At 47.0% G+C, this 15483-nt stretch overlaps 1 protein-coding gene across 3 annotated transcripts in view; it reads right to left on the bottom strand.

The window, feature by feature from the left end:
• NSMCE2 (NSE2 (MMS21) homolog, SMC5-SMC6 complex SUMO ligase) overlaps window positions 1–15483 on the bottom strand; it is a 205187-nt gene that overhangs the window by 188708 nt on the left and 996 nt on the right. For all 3 annotated transcript variants that reach the window (XM_028534065.2, XM_036031415.1, XM_036031416.1), the window contains exon 2: window positions 8155–8325. In XM_028534065.2, the coding sequence (XP_028389866.1) occupies window positions 8155–8311 (157 nt within the window). In that variant the 5' untranslated portion in view covers window positions 8312–8325. The remainder of the gene's footprint in view (window positions 1–8154; window positions 8326–15483) is intronic.

Genomic DNA, 15483 nt, shown 5'->3' with positions numbered 1-15483 from the left:
CTACCTCTGGTAAATGCAGCTGAGTAACCTGGATAACTGAAAATAAAGCAGCAGAAACGAGGGGCATACTCCTCGTTCCTGGGAGAATTTGTTCATCCTAAAATGCAGTTTTAATAGTCCTACAGTCTCTCTGGTCTGTATGGGGCGTTAGCTATACTGGATAATTGAGGCTCCAGGCTACCAAGTTCTAACAGTTTAGTGACTGTGGCTTTGACACACTCCTGAACCTGCAATCAGCCAACCGGTCTGTAAGGCGGGCGGCTGCCTCATAAGAAGTGCTCTGGTGCCCCCTGGTGGCGCGTGCTTGCTTTCAAAGGGGAAATAATGAAAGCAGACCAGGGTTCTCCACCTGTGGTCCACAGAATCAGTGTCACCTGGCAACTCGCTAGACTTGAAAATCCTTCAGGTCACCCCAGACCTACTGAAACTCTAGCGGTGGGGCCCAGTGACCTGTGTTTCAACAAGCCCTCTCAGTGATTCTAATGCACCCTCAAGTTTCAGAACCGCTGGATTCATCAGTCCTTACACAAATGTTAAGTGCAAGGTCTTAAAATTAGGTTCATATGTTAACAAAAGTGCCCAACTTCTAATTTTGGAAAGCAATTTTTTTCCTACATTCTAACCCACGTACCTGCATTCAGAGAACAGTCTTAAAAGCCACTCACTAACACGTGTATATACCTTTAACACCTTGATGAGGAAAAAAATGAGTCCCAACCTCTGAAATACCAGATGAGTTCCCTGGGGTCTTTGCCCTGAGAAAATCCAGTTCAAAGGGAAGGCCAGACACATTTACAAAACAAAATATGATAATAAATGCAAAAGGCCCCCGTTAAAGAATGTCAGGAATGGCATGTTACTGTATCTCAAGAGGGAGGAGCCCTCACCTGAAAACCCATGAAAAGCCAAGGAGGTGGAATAGTGGTGGTTTTTTAAACTAACAGTCACCTACCCTAATGGAAACAGGCACTGCCAAAAGGTCCACCATATAGATCTGCTCTGTGCAACTATGTCATGAAGGAACCAAGGGAAAAGCAGGTCTGATGAAGCCTTGCAAAACTGTTTGTTTTCTGCTTGGGTCTGAAAGGAGAACATACCTAGCAGTGTCAGAATGTGGAGGAGAAATGGTGGAGGTTTTCTTCTTTCTGCAAAATAACTGAGTTTTCCTAGAGAGCTGGAATTTTGACATGCTGTAGGCAATGCCTTTATACTTTTAGCGCTACAGATACCATAATTAAGTATGTATTTTCAATTGCCTTATTTGAGTTACAGTAATATTTTGCTTTTACAGTTGGCTCTAGTTATAAAAGCTATACAAGAAATGCAAACATCGGCCCCTGTGGTCATCGTTATCTTGCTGTCGCTGTGGCCACCACTACAATTGCCCCCTTCTAATTACTGCTTCCAGTAAGTAACGTGATTATGGAATAAAGAACAGAAGCAAAGTCAAAGAAGAAACCTTCCCAGTTAACTAGAGCCCTGGCCGGCTATAAGAAACAGTACTCTACACAGAGAAATATATCACAACATTATGAAAACCCAGAATGTGAATCTTCCTAAGAAAATAAGCCTTAAGCATGTCAGGCTAGTAATATGCTGGCCTAACAAATCATTAAGTAATTTTCAAAACAATGTTAACATAAGAGATTTAAGTGGCCTGATTACTCCTTTTTCATATAGTAAGGTGGTGGGTGGTGCGGTGATATGGGTAATCAGAATTTTATTTTTGTCTATCATCATCAATTTTTTAGAATGTCTTATATCAGAGGTAAAAGTAGACTCTTATCCCCAGATCAGCCAGAATCAGAATGATTCTCTCAATTAAATGCTTAACACCTGCAAATTTGAAAGTTCATTTATTCATGAGGACCACAAATGTCCATGCAATTTTTAACTTGATGGCTATTGTTTATTCATCATTAACTCCAAAGCAAGTATCACAAAGTGAAAACTGTTCCCTACCTGCATGGAGACTAAGATGAGATTAAAAAGGAATCAGTTTTAAAAAGTGATGATTCTTACCAACTATACAGGACTCGTGGACAAAGCTAAGGAAGGGTGGAATCAAAGGAGGCAGGTGGGGATGGCTGGGGAGGTTGCTGGGGGGGAGCAGGGGGGAGTAAATGCAGACAACTGTACTTGAACAACAATAAAGCAATTTTTTTAAAAAAATAAAAACTGCCCTGGCTGGTGTAGCTCAGTGGATTGAGCGCGGGCTGTGAACCCAAGTGTCGCAGGTGTCGCAGGTTCGATTCCCAATCAGGGCACATGCCTGGGTTGCAGGCCATGGCCCCCAGCAACCGCACATTGATCTCTCTCTCTCTCCCCCCCTTCCCTCTCTAAAAAAATAAATAAATAAAATCTTGAAAAAAAAAGAAACCCCTTCAAAAATATACTAAAAAAAAACTGATGATTCTTGCCCTGACTGATGAGGCTCAGTGGGTTGGGCATTGTTCCATGAACCAAAAGGTCACCAGTTCGATTCCCAGAGTACATGCCTGGGTTGTGGGTCAGGTCCCTAGCTGGGGTGTGTGCAAGAGGCAACTGATCCATTGATGTATCTCTCACACATCGGTATTTCTCTCCCTTCCTTTCTCCCTCCCTTCACCCCTCTCTAAAAGTAAATAAATATAACCTTAAAAAAAGTGGCAATTCTTGGCCAGAATACAAATTCTGGATACACGGAAGAACACACCGCCAAGTAATCAATTCACTGTATCGTTTCCATCCAGCAGGACTGCAGCCGGCTGAAGGAGAGAGAAAACCTGACAGCCATTATTTTTTCCCTGCTCTATGAGTTCAGAAACAGAGCAGGGTGAGTACAGTGGCCCCCAAAAGTTCCACTTCTTCCGTCCACGACAACCACGTTCAACCCTGCCTTCACGAACAGAAGGGGCTGCTGCAGCCAGGAGACGGCAGTCTGTAGCCTTGGAGGGCGAGAATGTCCAAGGGAAGCTGCTGAGAACTTTACTAGCAGGACAGACAGCAGGTGACAGGCTGCTTCAGAAAAAACGTGCAACCTCATTCTGGTGCTAAGGAAAGAAAAGGGGAGGAGAGATGAGGAGGACAGAACGGAAAAATCGGATAATGTCACCTTCCACAAATAACTCAACTTCTCTGAGCTAAATGTTACTTCAGTGTTATCCGACTGCTGCAAATGCCATTCGACGGACGCACTCAGTTTTCAGGCGAGTGCAACCGCGAAGGGCAGAAACTGTGGAGTCAGACCACCCACGTTCAGACCTCAAGGTTTCCACTTACTAACCCCGAGACCTTAGGAAAGTGCCCTGTTCCGCTGCCCTCCTCATGCTCGGTGCTCAGTGGGGATGACAAAGGTCCCTGCTTCACAGGGCTGCTGTCAGGACCCAACGAGGCAGCACATGGAGAAAAGCACAGCACCCACACACACTGGCAGCGCATGACAAATTCCCCTGGGGCCACCTCTCTCATTCCGACCATCATCGTCGCCACCACACCCCGGCCTCGTCCAGCAAGCATCCCTTTACCTGCCCGACCATAGCATCCAGAGCCTTTCCGCCCTGGGGCCCCACGAAGCCATAGGGAGAAAAGCAATACGCAGAGAAACGCTGGCGGCCCTCCAGTGAGGCTTCGTATCTGTAGGACCCTTGAGCAACTTAAAAAGTCTCCTCCTCTTCCAAGTGTCCCTCACATAAATACACAGCAGGAATTGGAAAAAGCGGTCAATCTGCACGGCCGTCTGTCCCCACAGAAGAGCACGAGACAAAGCCCTGGAGGCCACCCTCGCACGGGCTGGCAGAGAGGCTCAGAGGGGAAAGGACATGACTCGGAGGGGCACTGACAGTTTGGGGAAGGGCCATTCCTCAAACTCACGGAACGAAACTCAAAGGGCCAACACAGACACAAATCCAACTGCTTAAGGATGATGTTAGAGACAACAATTCCTGTGAATTAGGTTTATGAAAGCAGAAAAGTACATAATAAATAACCCTGAAAACTCCAGTAGTCGAAAATCCCCGAATGGAACAAATTTAAGTTTCCAATTAGGTCAAATCAAGAAGCTATGACAAGAAAATCAACAGTTGGAAGAAAAACTGATGGACCTGGTGGCAGGGAGTCCAGCCGCCCGGGGCCCACAGCCCCGCAGGCTGGAACACGACACGGGCCGAAGCGGCTGCTCTGAAGAAGCTGGAACAATGGACAGGGACGACCGCCTGGTACAGGAACATGCAACTAACAGGACACCGAACAGAACACGCCCACACCCCTCAGGTTCTGGGGAGCAAGGCTCTCCTTCACCGAAAGTTTAGTATCTAGTGGCAAGAGAGCCGCAGCACGAAGTGAGACCTGACACCTAAGTGGCCGCTACCACCTGCTTTAACAGGGCTTGTCCGTTCCACTCTGAGATGAAGCTGGGCAACCCAGAAGCCCACAAATGCGCCTAACCTGACAAGGCCAAGAGCAAAAGGGAACGGTTCTGCTTCAAAGACCGTTCCTGAACTCTCCGTCCTGCTCTTCTGCACCTTAGTTTCTCCCAACCCACTCGCTGTTGTCCAGAGAACAGTCAACTCAAATGCAAACCGCATGACTGAAAGGATAAAAGCTAACATTTACTGTGTACTTAAGTGTCAAGCGCTGCCCTACATAACTTGCGTGATTTCATTTCATCGCCACAGCAATGCTCTTTACAGAGGAGAAGCCGAAGACAAACAGGTCACAGAACTGGCCCAGGGCCAGGGACACGGCCTGTGCTGCAGCCGGGACACCCGGCCTTCCCGCTCCGAACGCCTGCCCTGCCTCCGCGACAACGCGGGCACGAAGCGCACAGAGGAAGCAAACCTGCAGCACAACTGTAACCTCTTAAAAACTCACTTTCTTTTCCCCGAGCTGCTACTGAAAGAATCTCACCGGCCACCTGAGGTCTCTCCGCCCCCCACAGCATCCTCAGGTCTGCCACGAGGGTTACCCTTCCACAGCTGCATTTACCGCATTTCTTGTCTACTCTCAATGGCAAAGCATCACCTTTCAGGCACTCAGTGTTCACTTGATGACTGAATGACACGTATGTATCTTTCTTCCCAGGTAGACTGTAAAAAACTTTTATTAATCTTTACAGTTTTGGCTAATATGCTTGATAAATTACTGATTTAGCAAAATTCAATCCTAAAGCTTTAAACAGACTTCCGGACTCATCCACCTCTTCACATCCCAGGCCCTTGTTCCAGGTTCTGACCCTTAAATATACTAACTGCCGCCCTGGCTGGTGTGGTTCAGTGGTTGTGCGCTGGCCTGAGAATCAGAGGGTCGCTGGTTTGATTGCCAGTCTAGGGCACATGCCTGGGTTGCAGGCCAGGTCCCCAGTAGGGGGTGCGCGAGAGGCAACCACACATTGATGTCTCTCTCCTTCTTTCTCTCTTCCCCTCTAAAAAATAAAATAAATAAAATCTTTTAAATATACTAACTGCTAGTTACCATTGATGGTAACGAACTATTGAACAAACACTCTGCTAAGAGCATATATTACCATATTGAATCCCAACAACCGTAGAAAGTGGGCATTTTCCCTCTCCCTCACAGAGAAGAAATGAGAAGTTCAGAGAAGTCACCTAACCTTGAGCAAGCTACAGAACTAAGGCTGGATGATTCTAAGTCCTCGCAACTGGGTGGTTACACTGGCTCTGTCTCCTGCGAGTCTTCCATCCCCCTTAGAGGCTGAACCACCTTCACGATTCCTCAGACACCAGGGGTCTTCCTGCTCTCCAGGTCCTCAGACAACACAGCAGTCTGGTGTCACCTTCGACCTGCTCCTCTAGCAAGCTCTGGCCAAATGACCCCCGGAGGGGTCAGCGCGGGCACCCTCTCTGGAGAGAGTGTCCCCTGGCACCTACTGCGGGACCACAGCAGTGCAATTCACTCCCACAGCCCGTGGCTCTCAGGCTGCGGTCCCCGGGGAGCTCTGTGAGGTCCCCAGGGTCGAAGTCAGTTTCATAACCATTGCAAGAGCTGCGGCAGAGACCACATGGCCCACAAAGCTGAAAACGTTTGCTATCTAATCCCTCACGGAGAAACTTGGCCGACTTCTACTTCAGAGCGTGAACTTTTCAAAAAACAATGCTGACAATTCTTTTTAAAATTACATTGTATTTTGCACCAGAATACACTTAAAAAAAAAAAAAAGGAACTTTGTAATGAAAACACTCAGAAGCCTTCAAAGCAAATCCTGAAAATAAACAGATACAATCCCACAGGAGGTCTATGCTCCAGCTCTTCCCTCTCATGACTTGATGTGATTATGACTTATCCAGGGCTACTACTACCAAAGCCAAATGTCCAAAAACAGACCACCGCTGCCGGCCACGAACGGATGGCTGGTGCGGTGGTAGGGAACGACCCGCCGGGCCACGCACAACTAGAAAGCTGGACGAAACATGTGGAACGAATGCCTTCAGACGGTGGGACAATGAGCAGAGCAGAACCATGATTCCTGCGCAGGGAAACAGGTAAGTCAAGTCCCGAGACCACCCTGCTCCCTGTGCCAGGGACGAGGAAGCCAAGGAGAGCGCGGAAGTCTTGAAGGTGCGAGGAGCCACCAGCTGGAGTGCAGGCGGGCTGAAGCACCAGGGTTTTGCAGGCCGGAGCCCCGGGAGGCGGCCGTGCAGCGAACAGTGCGCTGCAAGAATCTGCACAGGGTCCCCCTGGGCCTGACGCTGAGGACGGGCGGAGCTGCTGGCTGCGGGGAGCTGCGAGGCGAACAAGTCCCAGACTTCACGCAGCACTGGAAGACGTTCCAATTCCACCCAGCAGAGCACAGCTCTCACAGAACCCTCTGGAAAACCAACAGAGACTCCGGAAAGGCCAAGTTCTGGAACAAGGTTACGGTCAATTAGCCCTAAAGTAAACCTGCACCGGACCCGCCTAGCGGTTTTACAACCAGCCTGGAGAGCATCAGCCCGATCCACAAATCACCGCCTGCCAAAACACATGTCAAAACTACTTCAAGGAAGACGACAAAACCCATCCACTCAACAACACACTGCACAGCAGTAACAGACAGAGATGGCAGAATCAGCAGAGGAGGATATTCAAATGGCTATGTAAACAGACTCCATATTCAAGAATGCAGAAGAAAACATGAACATAATGAAGAGAGAAATGCAAGGCAGAAATAAGATTCCATTTAACTCTTACGTCTTCTACAGCTGAAATATCCACCCCCTGAAATGAAAAATTCACTGGACAGATGTAACGGCAGATTAAACATTGCAGAAAACAAGCCTAGTGAATTGGAAGACACAGCAATGGACAGTATTCAAATTAAAGTCAGAGAGAAAAAAGACGGGGGAAAGAATCAACCAAGCCTCCCTGATTTATGGGACATAATCAAGCAGTGTAACAAGCATGTAATTAGCGTCCCAGAAGGAGAGGAGGGAGGAAAAAACAGAAAAAGTATTTGAAGAAACAGTAGCAGAAATTTCCCCACATTTGATCAGAACTGTAAGCCCACACATCCATAAAGCTCAAAGGACACCAGACACAATAAACAAGGAAAATCACACCAAGGTGCATACATCACAATCAATTGACAAACACCAATGACATTAAAAAGAAAACGAAAAGGTAATGCTGCTCCCCGCCTCTATACATAATATCAGATGAAAACAACTCTAATCCAAAGAAAGCAAGTAACATCTTTCTAGATGCTCTGATCCAAAACTCTGGTGGAGTTCATCAAAGGCCTTCCTTTGCCAGTAGCACCAGTAGCGCCAGTAGCACAGGCTGAGTCTGTCTGTAAGGTAATCGGCACGGACAAAATGCAGCTAAGTTACCGGATTTATCAAACGCATTTGTATGCTATAAAGTTCCACAGATGCCACACATGTTTGCTTGTGTGTTCCTTGAGGTCGGGAACTGTCACGTTTTAACCCACAGATTTCTAGTGCAGTTTCTAGTGGCACGTAACTGTTTGAACACACGGGAACGGGCCGGTCCCATTTCATCCTCATACATCGCCCAGGGATGGGTGGAACGAGATGAGAAACCAGATGCCCAGAGGGGTCAAATGACTGTCCCCAGGATGCACACGTGGTGAGCAGTGTCTCGCGTCCCCGGAGTCACGCCACCGCACCGGTTACGGCAAAGTAGACACAAAAGAAATCCATGTTCATTCTTACTTACTCTGAGTTTCCACAAGGTCCAGAGCAACACTGGAAGCTGTGTCCATCCCAGTGTTGATGCAGTTCTGGAAGTTTTTTAAGGAGGAGAGAGCAGATTCTATGCCGCTGAAGGATATAAAACCAGTTGAGCCTGAATTTGAACTGGAACGTCCAGGCATCTTGAAATTATTACCTAAGTTTTCAAACACAATGAAACAAAACGTATGAGTCAGAGTAAGTGCACAGGAAAATAAAACCGCTGTGAAACATCCATATGAATGTATCCAACACCCCACAGGGGCCACCCTGTTATGCACGTTCTATGTCCCTTGACAGGATGCCAAAGCCCTGTGCCGTCGACTGGGCCGCCAACACAGATGCGCTTAACAAACGAAAGGGTGATGAACTATATTCACTTTAAAAAAAAAAAAAAGATTTTATTTTTTTCTTTTTAGAGAGAGGGGAAGGACAGGGGAAAGAAAGGGAGAGAAACATCAATCTGCAATACATAAATGTATGGACTGCCCCTCAAACACCCCCAACTGGGGACCCGGCCTGCAACCCAGGCGTGGGCCCTGACTGGGAATCGAACTGGCGACCTCCAGGTTCGCAGGCCAGCACCCAATCCACTGAGCCACAGCAGCCAGGGCTGTCTTCACTTTTTAAAGGAGAAAGAAGTCTCTCTTCCAAAAGGGTCCTTGATTCTCTGAACAACTGAACAAAAGCACAGTTCTTAAAAACTTAAAACGTAAATGGGTCAGAAATAGTAGACTGCTCATTTGACTCACTTTTCTAAAAAATAAAAACAATATAGTTCGCAAATCTGTAATTTTCACTTATCTGACTCACATACATACTAAATTCTGAAACCTCAAAAATATGTATTCCTGAAAGCTTGTCTGAGTTCTGAGAGAGTCACAGATTTGCTGAGATCCCAGATTCTGTTTCAGTAAATGGGGAATTTTCTACAAACTCCGATCTTCTGATAGCTCGCCCACTATAACAGCATCAGTTATTACCTTCCTATTAAATGTTCCCTAATCTGTATCTCCCGCTACCAATTCTTTCAGCGTTGGACCACTTATGTAAAGCTGACAACAAAAAAGACATCTTTGCTTAATTCCGAAACCACCTGTAATTCAATCCACTGAAACAAACTGGAAAAGTGGAGAGAACATTCGCACAGGCTTAGAGGGATGGGAAGGCTGTGTGGCAGCGGAATAAAAGGTATTTGCTTAGAGTCATACAGATGTAGCAAGAATTCTGGCTCTGCTACTTTACTGCCGAGTAACCAGGGCAGACTGCCCAAACCCCTCCGAACCTAAGGTTCACTGCTTCACAATGGGAAGGAATATTATCAGTGTGGTCCAGCACACAGCGCACTGTTAATTAGCACCAGGACATGCCCTTCTGCCCTTCCTTCTCTCCCTCAGGATCTGCCTAATGGATCTCTGGCATTTCCATGCTTTCCACTGCCACCGCCTTTCTCTCACATCTGGGTACAGTAGTTTTTAAAGTACTGGTCCTTTTCATTAGATTAATTTATTCATTCAACAAAAGGTATTGAGTGCCATACTGTCAATCATTTTTTTTTTAAGCCACATTGAAAGACTCATTTAAAAAAGACACAGGACAGGGCCCTGGCCGGTGTGCAGTGCTGTTCAGTTGGTTGGGGCTTCCTCCCACAGACCGAAAGGTCATGGGTTCAATTCCTGGTCCGGGTGCGCACAGGAGACAACCAATAGAGGTTTCTCTCACACACTGATGTTTCTCTGTTCTCTTCTCCCCCCCCGCCCCAGCTCCCCTTTTCTCTCTCTAAAAGCAATTTAAAAAAAAAATGTCTTCAGGTGATGATTAAAAAAAAAAGACACAGGAGGTACAAAGGGAAGGGCACAGAGAAGATGCCTGGACACTGATTTCCATTTTTGAGGTGTCAGTCTACTACAGACAAACATCCATACCAGAACTTATCAATTCAAGTCACTCAGTGAACAAATATTTACTATTTTTTCAAGCACAGTGTACGGGGTTGTCAATCCTGAGGAAAAAAGACGCTACCAAGAAGAGGCACCAGTGGCTAGCTGGACTTAAACGTAAAAATGGCCCAGCAGCCATTTCTCGACAGGGTCCTCTCATGCAAACTGAGCCTCAAGGAGGAGCCCGCGCTGAGCTGCCTGCCCCGCACTGAGCTGCCTGCCAGCACTGTGCTCCTACCTCACGAGCCAGCCTTTATAACTAAGTTCCTAGCATGTGTTCCAACCAACAGGACTGAGACTTCCCCATCCAGTTGGAGCCATGCAGCTGTATCTTCACTGGCATCTTCACCAGCCAATCGGAGCAGCTCCGTTCCGTTCCGACCAGTCAGGGCCAGGGCCTTCTCTCCCCGTAGTCAGCTGCCCTCTGGCTCGAGAGAGCACGCTTTCCCTACCAAAGACTGACGACTGCTTCCCCAGCTGGGACGGAAACACCAAAGACGTCTCTTCCTGGAGCGGACCTGCGCAGAGCAGGCGGAGCGGAGCAGGGCAGGGGAAGCAGGCTGACCCAGAGCAGAGCAGAGCGGGGCCATGCAGCCAGAGGGGCCCCCGCCCCACGGCAGCCGCGGCACAGCCGTGCTCTTTCATGATTGACCCGTGACACTACTGAGCTGCTCCACGTGCTCCTCTCACGGCCGTGCTGTACCACAGGTGAGCGGTTCGCACTAACACAGTTTCCGTCTTCACTGCACCACAAACGGGGGGTTCCTGTTGGCCCTGAACGGGCTCGAACAGCCATCGGGGGGCAGGGGCTGAGGTGCAGGATAAAGAGCCCATGCGGTTGGTCCTGGGGGTGGTCAACAGGCCTTGTAGCTTTGTCTCTTTTTTAACTTATCTTAAAGGTCAAGGCCTCAAGTAAACAGGGCAAAATGTTACAGATGTTAAATCCAAATGATGGAACCAGACCCTGGTTATGTCCCTTTCTGGAACTTTCTGAGGTGTTAATATTTTATACCGAAGAAAGAGAAAACATGATTATGAATAGCCAGCGATGACTTTTGAATAGTGGCACTTTGGTGACAGCGTTACATGCAATCTCACTTCATTACAACAAACACATCGAGACGGCTTATACAACATACATACAAACACACACACAATAAGATGGGAAAAGATGAGTTCACAGAAAGCCGAATAAAAGCACAGACGAAAGAGAAGAGCAAGTGTGTGAGAAAGTGGGGATGCAGCCACGGGCTCTGGGCTCTTGGGGACTCGACGGAGCAGGAGGCTGCGACCCGGGTCTGGCTGCGAGCGTCCGACAGTCACATGGGCCTGGCACAGACAACGCCCCTTTTTACTGCAGAATCACAAACACGTGATTCTGTAACGTAACAAACATCACACTCAAGCACACCACGTGACATGTTAGGTGACGTGTTCAAACTAAAACTATAAATTATTACACCCGTATTATTGCCCTACCAACCACACTCACGCAGGAGTTACTTCCCCCGGACCCTGTACCAACAGCCAACAGAGACATGAAAAGATCTAGCTATTAGAGAAACTGACATCGAAACCATGATGAGATACCACCTCACACCTGTTAGAATGACTATTACCGACAAGGCAAGAAATAACAGGTGTCAGAGAAGTTTTGGAGAAAAAGAAAGAACCCCCTTTGCTGCTGGTGGGAATGTACATCGATACAGCCACTATGAAAAACAGTTATGGAGGGTCCTCAAAAAATAAAGAATGGAGTTACCATATGACCCAGAAAGCTATCTTCTGGGTATGTGCACCAAAATTTTTAAAACTTTTACTCATAAAGATCTATGCACCCCTGTGCTCACTGCAGCATTATTCACGGTGGCCAAGACATGGAGACGACCCAAGTGCCCTTTGATGGACAGCTGGGTGAAGGTGCAGCACTACTCAGCCACAAGAAAAGATAAAACACCGCCGTTTGTGACAACATGGATGGAGCTTGAGAACATCATGCTAAGTGAAGTCAGACAGAAAGTCAAAAGCCATATGATTTTACTCATGTGTCCATGTAAAACTGAAAGAAGCAAATGAGCAGAGAAGGCAAACGAAAGCTCAGACGCTGACAACAGTGCAGTGGACACCAGAGGGAACTGGGGGTGGGGCGGGGGGTTGAACAAGGGCAAAGTGGGCCACGTGCAGGGTCTGGCACAAATTAACGGCCCTTTTTTTCAATCACAAAATCTTTTATCACAAAACCACAAGCATGTAATTCTGTAACATAACAATAGCACACCCAAGCACACCATGGGACGTTTTAGGTGAGATGTCCAAATTAAAACTATAAATTATCACACCCATATTATTGCCCTACCAACCACATGCACGCAGGCATAAGTTAGTTCTGCCGGACCCTGCGTATGGTGACAGAGGACAACTGTGCCTAGTGAACACATAATGCAGTATACAGATGACGTATTATAGAAGCACACACTTGAAAACTACATGATTTTATTAACCATGCCACCAAAAAAAAATTATTAAATTTTTTTAAAAAGTGAAAGTTACAGGATTCTCCTTCTCCATAAAGGAAGAGCACGCCAGGAATTCAGGGGAATGTGGCTGTCCGCAGCCACCAAAGCAGCAGGGATCACCAAGTGTGAGCAATAAGAGTCACACTGCAAAGCATCCTCAACAACACCCTTACAATAAACGTTAACAGTAAGCCTCCTGGGACTGCTCCTTCGATTCCTCCTCAGGGTAACTGAGGACGGGCACCTGCGGCCGATACTGGCTCGGCGCCCACCAAACCCACGTCCTCTTCCACCTGGGCACACAGCTTGAGCACAGTTAGCAGCCCCCTCCTGGCAGGTGGGTGTGGCCATGGACTCAATGCAAAGAAATGATACATAAGCCACTTCCAGGTCCACTCCACAGAAACCACACGCCTTCTCCAGGCTCCTTCCCATGGTGACAGCTTGAAGGAGGCAAGAAGTGACCTCAGAAGCCATATACTGAAGATGGAGAACCACTACTTGGGTGAAGCCAAGGACCACTGTTTGGAGGAAAACTGCCCTCTCATCAGGCTCAGTGCATAAAGGAAACGAAAACATCAACTGTGCAAAGCCACTGAGATTTGGGGGTTTACCCAAAAAACACAGACCTGCACAGATCAAACGATATGGTTCGACGATTCAGTTTTCTAGTCAGTGTTGATTCCAAATCGTTTAGACCACTGCTGTCCCACAGAACTTTCAGTCGTGATAAAAATGTTCTATGATCGCCCTGTCCAATATGATGGCCACTAGGCACATGGGCTATTCATGACCTGAAATGTGATTAGCATGACTGAGGAACTGAGTTTTTAATTTTGTTTCATTTTAATCACTTTAACTTCAGACAGCCACACGTGTCTAGTGGCTGCTGCACTGCAGAGCACAGCTCTAGAGGCACAATCATCGAAGTGAGCTACATACGTGACCCAGGGGTAAAGCCACAGTATAAACAGAGCGTATCTTCTTGCAATCTCAATTTTACTTAAAGGTAACATGAAACACATTTACATTTAAATAAACATTAGCTGCATCATGGAGCAGAATATGCAGGCAATACAGAGTTAAGCACATAGCCTCGGGAGCCAGGCTACCCGAGTTCAAAGCCTGATTTCGCTACTTACGTAGCTGAGTGACTGGAGGCAAATGACCGTAGGCAAATTAGTTAGGTTCTCAATGTTTCACTTTTCCTTCCTGTAAAAGAGGAATGATCTAGTGCCTACCTCTAGCATTACTGCAAGGACTGGATGAGTATAATACACATATAATAAAACACTCAGAACCCTGGCACATAAACCTTTTAAAATGGGAACAGACATTACCATCCACTTCATCATTGCAATGCTGTGAGTGACAATGACCACATGAAGCAGTGCCTAAGGGAAGAGACAGCAGACACAGGCGCCTGGGAATTCCATCCTGGCATCCAGATAAAGCTGCACAGCCCTGCTTAAGGTGCTTACCTTCTCTACCTGCACTTTGCTCTTGTATATAAAGCAGGAAGTCACATCTATCTCATATTATTATTAAGGATAAATTCAATATTGTAGTTTTCTCAAATTTCTCTGATCTCAATCAGTAGAAATCCTAAAGCTACAGATTTATAGATACTACCCCAGACCTAGAGGTTCAGAGTCTCCAGTGGACACACTGAGAAAACTATATTTTCAGGAAACCCCCCCCCCAACCCGAGGGGGATCAAAAAGTATGGAGAACACTGGGATAACTGTGTCGTCCCCCACCCAGTTCCTATGTTGAGGTCCTAACTGAGGTCCTACTCAATGTGATGGTGTTTGGAGATGAAACTTTTGGGAGATAATCGGGTTTAGATGAGGTCACTAGGGTGCATTCCCATTCATATTCTCTCTCTTCCCCCCTCCCTTCCCCTCCCATCTAAGGACACAGCAAGAAGGGGGAAGGATGCAAACAGAAAGACAGCCCTCACCAGGATCCAACCATGTCGACACCTTGTCTCCAAAAACTGTGAGAAATAATTTTTTGTTGTTTAAGCTACCCGTCTCTAGTGTTTTTTTCTTAATTAGTAGACCAAGCTAAGGCACAATGTATGTAAGGATTAATATAATTCAGGATAAATGGAAAGTATGTGCCACATGGTAGCCTTTTTATGTGAATGCAAAATTCACATTGCTCCCATCAAACTTTATGCCTGCAGAGAGCTAGGGAAGACTTTCTCCTGTAATTCTGGAGTATCTCAAAGGAAAAGATCCCCAGTGGGAAGCAAAGAGAAGGGGTGCAGCAGAGAAATGGGGCAGACGCTCTTCCCCATTCCTCCCATGAAGGGCAGCTAACTACGTAAGTCACGGGACAGCCCCCAAACCAAGGATTATCTGGCCTCGGTGTTGACGGTGCAGTGGTTGAGAAACCCGCATTTAAACAACCTCTTGCAGCCTTCCCCAGGTAACAACAGTCTTTTTGGTCCCTGTATCTACGCTCTTCAAGAAAGTTTAAAATAAGGTTACGCCTTTCCTGACTTTTTCCCCAGCATGTACTTTGCTTCCCCTAACAGTCCTTGTCTTAGGCTATTCCAAAGGCTGTAACAAAACACCAGACTAGGTAGCTTATAAGCAACAGAAATTTATTTCTCACAGTTCTGGAGTCTGGGAAGTCCAAGATCAAGGTGCCAGCATGGTCCAGTTCAGGTGAAGGCCCTTCCTGGCTCATGGCCCACACCTTCTAGCTGTCACTGTAGAAGGGACAAGCGGGCTCTCCGGAGTCTCTTTTATAAAGGCATGAAGCCCATCCAAGCTCCAGCTTCCTGACCTAAGCACCACCCAAAGGCCCCACCTAATAACACCACCCTGACATTAGGGTTTCAACTTC

Source organism: Phyllostomus discolor, chromosome 7 (assembly GCF_004126475.2).
Source record: "Phyllostomus discolor isolate MPI-MPIP mPhyDis1 chromosome 7, mPhyDis1.pri.v3, whole genome shotgun sequence".
In the NCBI taxonomy this organism is placed as follows: domain Eukaryota; kingdom Metazoa; phylum Chordata; class Mammalia; order Chiroptera; family Phyllostomidae; genus Phyllostomus; species Phyllostomus discolor.
This window is presented reverse-complemented; position numbering and strand designations above follow the sequence as displayed.